The sequence below is a fragment of the Anomaloglossus baeobatrachus genome, chromosome 12 (genome assembly GCF_048569485.1).
Source record: "Anomaloglossus baeobatrachus isolate aAnoBae1 chromosome 12, aAnoBae1.hap1, whole genome shotgun sequence".
Classification (NCBI taxonomy): domain Eukaryota; kingdom Metazoa; phylum Chordata; class Amphibia; order Anura; family Aromobatidae; genus Anomaloglossus; species Anomaloglossus baeobatrachus.
The window spans coordinates 2,210,853-2,223,290 of NC_134364.1; the positions used below are offsets into that span (position 1 = coordinate 2,210,853).

General features: G+C 48.3%; 1 protein-coding gene across 1 annotated transcript in view; it reads left to right on the forward strand.

Moving 5' to 3' along the window:
* The window catches only part of LRRC74A (leucine rich repeat containing 74A), a 161,933-nt gene that overhangs the window by 71,302 nt on the left and 78,193 nt on the right, over positions 1-12,438 (forward strand). The window contains exons 6-7 of the mRNA XM_075330587.1: positions 1,214-1,263; positions 1,890-1,971. Coding sequence (XP_075186702.1) covers positions 1,214-1,263; positions 1,890-1,971 — 132 coding nt within the window. The remainder of the gene's footprint in view (positions 1-1,213; positions 1,264-1,889; positions 1,972-12,438) is intronic.

Genomic DNA, 12,438 nt, shown 5'->3' on the forward strand with positions numbered 1-12,438 from the left:
GGAGTGTAGCTTCCTGCATCACGTTTTGGAGGTGGATGATCAGATGTCGGAGTTTAGCTCCCTGCATCACGTTTTAGAGGTGGATGATCAGATGTCGGAGTGTAGCTACCTGCATCACGTTTTGGAGGTGGATGATCAGATTTCGGAGTGTAGCTCCCTGCGTCACGTTTTGGAGGTGGATGATGAGATCTCGGAGTGTAGCTCCCTGCATTACGTTTTGGAGGTGGATGATCAGATTTCGGAGTGTAGCTCCCTGCATCACGTTTTGGAGGTGGATGATCAGATTTCGGAGTGTAGCTTCCTGCATCACGTTTTGGAGGTGGGTGATCAGATTTCGGAGTGTAGCTTCCTGCATCACGTTTTGGAGGTGGATGATCAGAAGCCGGAGTGTAGCTCCCTGCATCACGTTTTGGAGGTGGATGATCAGATGTCGGAGTGTAGCTCCCTACATCACGTTTTTGAGGTGGATGATCAGATGTCGGAGTGTAGCTTCCTGCATCACGTTTTGGAGGTGGATGATCAGATGTCGGAGTGTAGCTTCCTGCATCATGTTTTGGAGGTGGGTGATCAGATTTCGGAGTGTAGCTCCCTGCGTCACTTTTTGGAAGTGGATGATCAGATTTCGGAGTGTAGCTCCCTGCATCACGTTTTAGAGGTGGATGATCAGATTTCGGAGTGTAGCTCCCTGCATCACGTTTTGGAGGTGGATGATCAGATTTCGGAGTGTAGCTTCCTGCATCACGTTTTGGAGGTGGGTGATCAGATTTCGGAGTGTAGCTTCCTGCATCACGTTTTGGAGGTGGATGATCAGAAGCCGGAGTGTAACTCCCTGCATCACGTTTTATAGGTGGATGATCAGATGTCGGAGTGTAGCTCCCTACATCACGTTTTAGAGGTGGGTGATCAGATTTCGGAGTGTAGCTCCCTGCATCTCGTTTTAGAGGTGGGTGATCAGATTTCGGAGTGTAGCTTACTGCATCACGTTTTGGAGGTGGATGATCAGATGTCGGAGTGTAGCTCCCTGCATCACGTTTTGGAGGTGGGTGATCAGATGTCGGAGTGTAGCTTCCTGCATCACGTTTTGGAGGTGGGTGATCAGATTTCGGAGTGTAGCTTCCTGCATCACGTTTTGGAGGTGGATGATCAGATGTCGGCGTTTAGCTCCCTGCGTCACGTTGTTGTTCTGGTTCCTTATAATTTATTTATCTTCCAGACAATGGATTCAGTGACCCGTCTGCCAAGCATCTTGCTGACGCCCTGTCTGTGAGTATCTATGACTGCCTGCAATTGACTTGTGCATATTTTAAGGCTCTTGAGCGTCTTAACAAGTTCCCATAGATGTGACCGGACTGTTCCTTAAGTGTCTTCTGCTCTGAAGATGCGCTATACTTTCACTTTACAATACAAGTCAATATAAAAGGTTCAAAGGCAAACAAAATATTACAAAGTGCTCACGAAATCACCCCCCCCCCCAAAAAAAAAAAACAAAAAAACGCTAAGACGGACGAATCTGGGAAAAAACACCAACATTTTTTCTTGGTTTTTTTTTTAAGCATTTTCCTCTAGAAAAAGTCAGTGGTTTCATCCCCTGATAAAAACGTTGTGTGCACATACCCTGAAATGCATGTGTTGTCACACAGACTGAGTGCCACATGACAGCATCCACCGCTCTCACATGACCCTCGCCAGTCATGTCTGCGGATATGTATCTGTATTGTGCCCGATGTTACAGAAACATTGATTAAATCATCCAAGTATTCAGAATATAAAAAATTAGATGATTTTTCACATCTTTGTCTGAACCAGGTCTACAGCTGAGATTTCATACATCACACAAAAGACCCCCAATAGCAGCTTGTGACATGGCACCCCACCATTTCTGCCCACAGGCCAACTTTCAAGTGACCAAGCTAGACCTCAGCCACAATGAATTCTGTGAGAAAGGCGGAGAATATCTGGGTCAGATGCTCGGTGAGTGACAGCAACATTCTGGGGGCACTAAGGTGCAGTTATGAGCAAAAGAGTAACAATGTTTTCCCCTTGTGACTTTCCAGCTCCATATCTCTTCATCCTCTACAGCTCTGAGCGTGAGACAACTTCATCTTATAGACAATCATCTTGGCTTCTCATACAGAAATGTGACTTGATTAGTTATGGATGATTAGTTATGGAGATTCTCGTCATGTCACTGCATTGTTACTGTTTTGGTCTTTGTCTTCCCGTATACTAAAAATTACAACCTGTCCTCACATTGCCTAATATAGCTCAGTGTTATTAGGCTGATTCCCAAATGAAAGTCACTGGTTCAATTCAAGGACCTGCCATGAAGGAAAAGAGAAGCAGCATCATCCAGCTCATCGATAGTGGTCTATCAGCCAAGGAAATTGCCAAACTGCATCATATGAGGCCATGACAGGTGGAAGAATAAAGAATGAAGTCCGTCCATCTATTCAAAAGCCAAGAGGTGACACCCAGGCAAAACATCGGAGTCAACAAGTTGATGATGGTCTCAATGCTGAACTATATGTGAGGATCCTATAAGATGAGTTACTTCATACACTCGAGTACTATGGGAATGAAGAGGACAACATAGTGTGCCAGCGGGAGAACGGCCCAAAGAATACGCCGAGATTGGAGAAGAAATGGCTCAATGACAATGAAGTAGAGGATCTGGATTGTCCCCACAGTCCCCAGACCTCAACCCAATCCAACACTTGTGGGTGAAGAACAAGCTGTATACATCACCAAGAGAGCCGACCAGTATACACCAACACTGAGAAGAGACCTGACCAGTATACACCAACACTGGGAACATAGAAAGAAGAGACCTGACCAGTATACACCAACACTGGGAATGTGGAGAAGATACCGGACCAGTATACACCAACACTGGGAATGTGGAGAAGAGACCTGACCTGTATACACCAACACTGGGAACATAGAAAGAAGAGACCTGACCAGTATACACCAACACTGGGAATGTGGAGAAGAGACCTGACCAGTATACACCAACACTGGGAATGTGGAGAAGAGACCTGACCAGTATACACCAACACTGGGAATGTGGAGAAGAGACCTGACCAGTATACACCAACACTGGCAACATAGAAAGAAGAGACCTGACCGGTATACACCAACACTGAGAAGAGACCTGACCAGTATACACCAACACTGGGAACGTGGAGAACAGACCTGATCAGTATACACCAACACTGGGAACGAGGAGAAGAGACCTGACCAGTATATACCAACACTAAGAATGTGGAGAAGAGACCTGACCAGTATACACCAACACTGGGAACATGGAGAAGACACCTGACCAGTATACACCTACACTGGGAACATGGAGAAGAGACCTGACCAGTATACACCAACACTGGGAACGTGGAGAAGAGACCTGACCAGTATACACCGACACTGGGAACATGGAAAGCAGAGACCTGACCAGTATACACCAACACTGGGAACGAGGAGAAGAGACCTGACCAGTATATACCAACACTGGGAATGTGGAGAAGAGACCTGACCAGTATACACCAACACTGGGAACGTGGAGAAGAGACCTGACCAGTATACACCAACACTGAGAACATGAAGAAGAGACCTGACCAGTATACACCAACACTGGGAACGTGGAGAAGAGACCTGACCAGTATACACCAACACTGGGAACATGGAGAAGATACCTGACCAGTATACACCAACACTGGGAACATGGAGAAGAGACCTGACCAGTATACACCAACACTGGGAACATGAAGAAGAGACCTGACCAGTATACACCAACACTGGGAACATGGAGAAGAGACCTGACCAGTATACACCAACACTGGGAATGTGGAGAAGAGACCTGACCAGTATACACCAACACTGGGAACATGGAGAAGAGACCTGACCAGTATACACCAACACTGGGAACATGGAGAAGAGACCTGACCAGAATACACCAACACTGGGAACGTGGGGAAGAGATCTAACCAGTATACACCAACACTGGGAACATGGAGAAGAGACCTGACCAGTATACACCAACACTGGGAACATGTAGAAGAGACCTGACCAGTATACACCAACACTGGGAACGTGGAGAAGAGACCTGACCAGTATACATCAACACTGGAAACATGGAGAAGAGACCTGACCAGTATAAACCAACACTAGGAATATGGAGAAGTGACCTGACCAGTATACACCAACACTGGGAACGTGGAGAAGAGACCTGACCAGTATACACCAACACTGGGAACGTGGAGAAGAGACCTGACCAGTATACACCAACACTGGGAACATGGAGAAGAGACCTGACCAGTATACACCAACACTGGAAATATGGAAAAGAGACCTGACCAGTATACACCAACACTGGGAACGTGGGGAAGAGACCTGACCAGTATACACCAACACTGGGAACGTGGAGAAGAAACCTGACCAGTATACACCAACACTGGGAACGTGGGGAAGAGACCTGACCAGTATACACCAACACTAGGAATATGGAGAAGAGACCTGACCAGTATACACCAACACTGGGAACGTGGGGAAGAGACCTGACCAGTATACACCAACACTGGGAACATTGAAAGCAGAGACCTGACCAGTATACACCAACACTGGGAACATGGAAAGAAGAGACCTGACCAGTATACACCTACACTGGGAATATGGAGAAGAGACCTGACCAGTATATACCAACACTGGGAACATGGAGAAGAGACCTGACCAGAATACACCAACACTGGGAACGTGGAGAAGAGACCTGACCAGTATACACCAACACTGGGAACATGGAGAAGAGACCTGACCAGTATACACCAACACTGGGAACATGGAGAAGAGACCCGACCAGTATACACCAACACTGGGAACGTGGAGAAGAGACCTGACCAGTATACACCAACACTGGGAACATGGAGAAGAGACCTGAACAGTATACACCAACACTGGGAACGTGGGGAAGAGACCTGACCAGTATACACCAACACTGGGAACATGGAGAAGAGACCTGACCAGTATACACCAACACTGGGAATGTGGAAAAGAGACCTGACCAGTATACACCAACACTGGGAATGTGGAGAAGAGACCTGACCAGTATACACCAACACTGGGAACATGTAGAAGAGACCTGACCAGTATACACCAACACTGGGAACATGGAGAAGAGACCTGACCAGTATACACCAACACTGGGAACGTGGGGAAGAGACCTGACCAGTATACACCAACACTGGGAACATGGAGAAGAGACCCGACCAGTATACACCAACACTGGGAACATGGAGAAGAGACCTGACCAGTATACACCAACACTGGGAACGTGGAGAAGAGACCTGACCAGTATCCACCAACACTGGGAACATGGAGAAGAGACCTGACCAGTATACACCAACACTGGGAACATGGAGAAGAGACCTGACCAGTATACACCAACACTGGGAACATAGAGAAGAGACCTGACCAGTATACACCAACACTGGGAATGTGGAGAAGAGATCTGACCAGTATACACCAACACTGGGAACATAGAGAAGAGACCTGACCAGTATACACCAACACTGGGAATGTGGAGAAGAGACCTGACCAGTATACACCTACACTGGGAATATGGAGAAGAGACCTGACCAGTATACACCAACACTGGGAACATGGAGAAGAGACCTGACCAGTATACACCAACACTGGGAACGTGGAGAAGAGACCTGACCAGTATACACCAACACTGGGAATGTGGAGAAGAGACCTGACCAGTATACACCAACACTGGGAACGTGGAGAAGAGACCTGACCAGTATACACCAACACTGGGAACATGGAGAAGAGACCTGACCAGTATACACCAACACTGGGAACATGGAGAAGAGACCCGACCAGTGTACACCAACACTGGGAACGTGGAGAAGAGACCTGACCAGTATACACCAACACTGGGAACATGGAGAAGCGACCTGAACAGTATACACCAACACTGGGAACGTGGGGAAGAGACCTGACCAGTATACACCAACACTGGGAATGTGGGGAAGAGACCTGACCAGTATACACCAACACTGGGAACGTGGAGAAGAGACCTGACCAGTATACACCAACACTGGGAACATGGAGAAGAGACCTGACCAGTATACACCAACACTGGGAATGTGGAAAAGAGACCTGACCAGTATACACCAACACTGGGAATGTGGAGAAGAGACCTGACCAGTATACACCAACACTGGGAACATGTAGAAGAGACCTGACCAGTATACACCAACACTGGGAACATGGAGAAGAGACCTGACCAGTATACACCAACACTGGGAATGTGGAGAAGAGATCTGACCAGTATACACCAACACTGGGAATGTGGAGAAGAGACCTGACCAGTATACACCAACACTGGGAATGTGGAGAAGAGATCTGACAAGTATACACCAACACTGGGAACATGGAGAAGAGACCTGACCAGTATACACCGACACTGGGAACGTGGAGAAGAGACCTGACCAGTATACACCTACACTGGGAATATGGAGAAGAGACCTGACCAGTATACACCAACACTGGGAACGTGGAGAAGAGACCTGACCAGTATACACCAACACTGGGAACGTGGAGAAGAGACCTGACCAGTATACACCAACACTGGGAACGTGGAGAAGAGACCTGACCAGTATACACCAACACTGGGAACGTGGAGAAGAGACCTGACCAGTATACACCAACACTGGGAATGTGGAGAAGAGACCTGACCAGTATACACCTACACTGGGAACGTGGAGAAGAGACCTGACCAGTATACACCAACACTGGGAACGTGGAGAAGAGACCTGACCAGTATATACTAACACTGGCAATGTGGAGAAGAGACCTGACCAGTATACACCAACACTGGGAACATGGAGAAGATACCTGACCAGTATACACCAACACTGGGAACGTGGAGAAGAGACCTGACCAGTATACACCAGCAGTGGGAACGTGGAGAAGAGACCTGACCAGTATACACCAACACTGGGAACATGGAGAAGAGACCTGACCAGTATACACCAACACTGGCAATGTGGAGAAGAGACCTGACCAGTATACACCAACACTAGGAACGTGGAGAAGAGACCTGACCAGTATACACCAACACTGGGAACATGGAGAAGAGACCTGACCAGCATACACCAACACTGGGAACGTGGAGAAGAGACCTGACCAGTATACACCAACACTGGGAACGTGGAGAAGAGACCTGACCAGTATACACCAACACTGGGAACGTGGAGAAGAGACCTGACCAGTATACACCAACACTGGGAACGTGGAGAAGAGACCTGACCAGTATACACCAACACTGGGAACGTGGAGAAGAGACCTGACCAGTATACACCAAGACTGGGAACATGGAAAGAAGAGACCTGACCAGTATACACCAACACTGGCAATGTGGAGAAGAGACCTGACCAGTATACACCAACACTGGGAACATGGAGAAGAGACCTGACCAGTATATACCAACACTGGGAACGTGGAGAAGAGACCTGACCAGTATATACCAACACTGGGAACGTGGAGAAGAGACCTGACCAGTATACACCAACACTGGGAACATGGAGAAGAGACCTGACCAGTATACACCAACACTGGGAACATGGAGAAGAGACCCGACCAGTATACACCAACACTGGGAACGTGGAGAAGAGACCTGACCAGTATACACCAACACTGGGAACATGGAGAAGAGACCTGAACAGTATACACCAACACTGGGAACGTGGGGAAGAGACCTGACCAGTATACACCAACACTGGGAACATGGAGAAGAGACCTGACCAGTATACACCAACACTGGGAATGTGGAAAAGAGACCTGACCAGTATACACCAACACTGGGAATGTGGAGAAGAGACCTGACCAGTATACACCAACACTGGGAACATGTAGAAGAGACCTGACCAGTATACACCAACACTGGAAACATGTAGAAGAGACCTGACCAGTATACACCAACACTGGGAACATGGAGAAGAGACCTGACCAGTATACACCAACACTGGGAATGTGGAGAAGAGATCTGACCAGTATACACCAACACTGGGAATGTGGAGAAGAGACCTGACCAGTATACACCAACACTGGGAATGTGTAGAAGAGATCTGACCAGTATACACCAACACTGGGAACATGGAGAAGAGACCTGACCAGTATACACCGACACTGGGAACGTGGAGAAGAGACCTGACCAGTATACACCTACACTGGGAATATGGAGAAGAGACCTGACCAGTATACACCAACACTGGGAACATGGAGAAGAGACCTGACCAGTATACACCAACACTGGGAACGTGGAGAAGAGACCTGACCAGTATACACCAACACTGGGAATGTGGAGAAGAGACCTGACCAGTATACACCAACACTGGGAACGTGGAGAAGAGACCTGACCAGTATACACCAACACTGGGAACGTGGAGAAGAGACCTGACCAGTATACACCAACACTGGGAACGTGGAGAAGAGACCTGACCAGTATACACCAACACTGGGAACGTGGAGAAGAGACCCGACCAGTATACACCAACACTGGGAACATGCAAAGAAGAGACCTGACCAGTATACGCCAACACTGGGAACGTGGAGAAGAAACCTGACCAGTATACACCAACACTGGGAACATGTAGAAGAGACCTGACCAGTATACACCAACACTGGGAATATGGAGAAGAGACCTGAACAGTATACACCAACACTGGGAACATGGAGAAGAGACCTGACCAGTATACACCAACACTGGGAATGTGGAGAAGAGATCTGACCAGTATACACCAACACTGGGAATGTGGAGAAGAGATCTGACCAGTATACACCAACACTGGGAACATGGAGAAGAGACCTGACCAGTATACACCGACACTGGGAACGTGGAGAAGAGACCTGACCAGTATACACCTACACTGGGAATATGGAGAAGAGACCTGACCAGTATACACCAACACTGGGAACGTGGAGAAGAGACCTGACCAGTATACACCAACACTGGGAATGTGGAGAAGAGACCTGACCAGTATACACCTACACTGGGAACGTGGAGAAGAGACCTGACCAGTATACACCAACACTGGGAACGTGGAGAAGAGACCTGACCAGTATACACCAACACTGGGAACGTGGAGAAGAGACCTGACCAGTATACACCAACACTGGGGACATGGAGAAGAGATCTGACCAGTATACACCAACACTGGGAACGTGGAGAAGAGACCTGACCAGTATACACCAACACTGGGAACGTGGAGAAGAGACCTGACCAGTATACACCAACACTGGGAACGTGGAGAAGAGACCTGACTAGTATACACCAACACTGGGAACATGGAGAAGAGAACTGACCAGTATACACCAACACTGGGAACGTGGAGAAGAGACCTGACCAGTATACACCAACACTGGGAATATGGAGAAGAGACCTGACCAGTATACACCAACACTGGGAACGTGGAGAAGAGACCTGACCAGTATACACCAACACTGGGAACATGGAGAAGAGACCTGACCAGTATACACCAACACTGGGAACATGGAGAAGAGACCTGACCAGCATACACCAACACTGGGAACGTGGAGAAGAGACCTGACCAGTATACACCAACACTGGGAACGTGGAGAAGAGACCTGGCCAGTATACACCAACACTGGGAACGTGGAGAAGAGACCTGACCAGTATACACCAACACTGGGAACGTGGAGAAGAGACCTGACCAGTATACACCAAGACTGGGAACATGGAAAGAAGAGACCTGACCAGTATACACCAACACTGGCAATGTGGAGAAGAGACCTGACCAGTATACACCAACACTGGGAACATGGAGAAAAGACCTGACCAGTATATACCAACACTGGGAACGTGGAGAAGAGACCTGACCAGTATACACCAACACTGGGAACATGGAGAAGAGACCTGACCAGTATACACCAACACTGGGAACATGGAGAAGAGACCCGACCAGTATACACCAACACTGGGAACGTGGAGAAGAGACCTGACCAGTATACACCAACACTGGGAACGTGGGGAAGAGACCTGACCAGTATACACCAACACTGGGAACATGGAGAAGAGACCTGACCAGTATACACCAACACTGGGAATGTGGAAAAGAGACCTGACCAGTATACACCAACACTGGGAATGTGGAGAAGAGACCTGACCAGTATACACCAACACTGGGAACATGTAGAAGAGACCTGACCAGTATACACCAACACTGGGAACATGGAGAAGAGACCTGACCAGTATACACCAACACTGGGAATGTGGAGAAGAGATCTGACCAGTATACACCAACACTGGGAATGTGGAGAAGAGACCTGACCAGTATACACCAACACTGGGAATGTGGAGAAGAGATCTGACCAGTATACACCAACACTGGGAACATGGAGAAGAGACCTGACCAGTATACACCGACACTGGGAACGAGGAGAAGAGACCTGACCAGTATACACCTACACTGGGAATATGGAGAAGAGACCTGACCAGTATACACCAACACTGGGAACGTGGAGAAGAGACCTGACCAGTATACACCAACACTGGGAACGTGGAGAAGAGACCTGACCAGTATACACCAACACTGGGAATGTGGAGAAGAGACCTGACCAGTATACACCAACACTGGGAATGTGTAGAAGAGATCTGACCAGTATACACCAACACTGGGAACATGGAGAAGAGACCTGACCAGTATACACCAACACTGGGAACATGAAGAGACCTGACCAGTATACACCAACACTGGGAACGTGGAGAAGAGACCTGACCAGTATACACCAACACTGGGAATGTGGAGAAGAGACCTGACCAGTATACACCAACACTGGGAACATGGAGAAGAGACCTGACCAGTATACACCAACACTGGGAATGTGGAGAAGAGATCTGACCAGTATACACCAACACTGGGAATGTGGAGAAGAGATCTGACCAGTATACACCAACACTGGGAACATGGAGAAGAGACCTGACCAGTATACACCGACACTGGGAACGTGGAGAAGAGACCTGACCAGTATACACCTACACTGGGAATATGGAGAAGAGACCTGACCAGTATACACCAACACTGGGAACGTGGAGAAGAGACCTGACCAGTATACACCAACACTGGGAACGTGGAGAAGAGACCTGACCAGTATACACCAACACTGGGAACGTGGAGAAGAGACCTGACCAGTATACACCAACACTGGGAACGTGGAGAAGAGACCTGACCAGTATACACCAACACTGGGAACGTGGAGAAGAGACCTGACCAGTATACACCAACACTGGGAATGTGGAGAAGAGACCTGACCAGTATACACCTACACTGGGAACGTGGAGAAGAGACCTGACCAGTATACACCAACACTGGGAACGTGGAGAAGAGACCTGACCAGTATACACCAACACTGGGAACATGGAGAAGAGACCTGACCAGTATACACCAACACTGGTAACGTGGAGAAGAGACCTGACCAGTATACACCAACACTGGGAACGTGGAGAAGAGACCTGACTAGTATACACCAACACTGGGAACATGGAGAAGAGAACTGACCAGTATACACCAACACTGGGAACGTGGAGAAGAGACCTGACCAGTATACACCAACACTGGGAATATGGAGAAGAGACCTGAGCAGTATACACCAACACTGGGAACGTGGAGAAGAGACCTGACCAGTATACACCAACACTGGGAACATGGAGAAGAGACCTGACCAGTATACACCAACACTGGGAACATGGAGAAGAGACCTGACCAGCATACACCAACACTGGGAACGTGGAGAAGAGACCTGACCAGTATACACCAACACTGGGAACGTGGAGAAGAGACCTGACCAGTATACACCAACACTGGGAACGTGGAGAAGATACCTGACCAGTATACACCAACACTGGGAACGTGGAGAAGAGACCTGACCAGTATACACCAAGACTGGGAACATGGAAAGAAGAGACCTGACCAGTATACACCAACACTGGCAATGTGGAGAAGAGACCTGACCAGTATACACCAACACTGGGAACATGGAGAAAAGACCTGACCAGTATATACCAACACTGGGAACGTGGAGAAGAGACCTGACCAGTATACACCAACACTGGGAACATGGAGAAGAGACCTGACCAGTATACACCAACACTGGGAACATGGAGAAGAGACCCGACCAGTATACACCAACACTGGGAACGTGGAGAAGAGACCTGACCAGTATACACCAACACTGGGAACGTGGGGAAGAGACCTGACCAGTATACACCAACACTGGGAACATGGAGAAGAGACCTGACCAGTATACACCAACACTGGGAATGTGGAAAAGAGACCTGACCAGTATACACCAACACTGGGAATGTGGAGAAGAGACCTGACCAGTATACACCAACACTGGGAACATGTAGAAGAGACCTGACCAGTA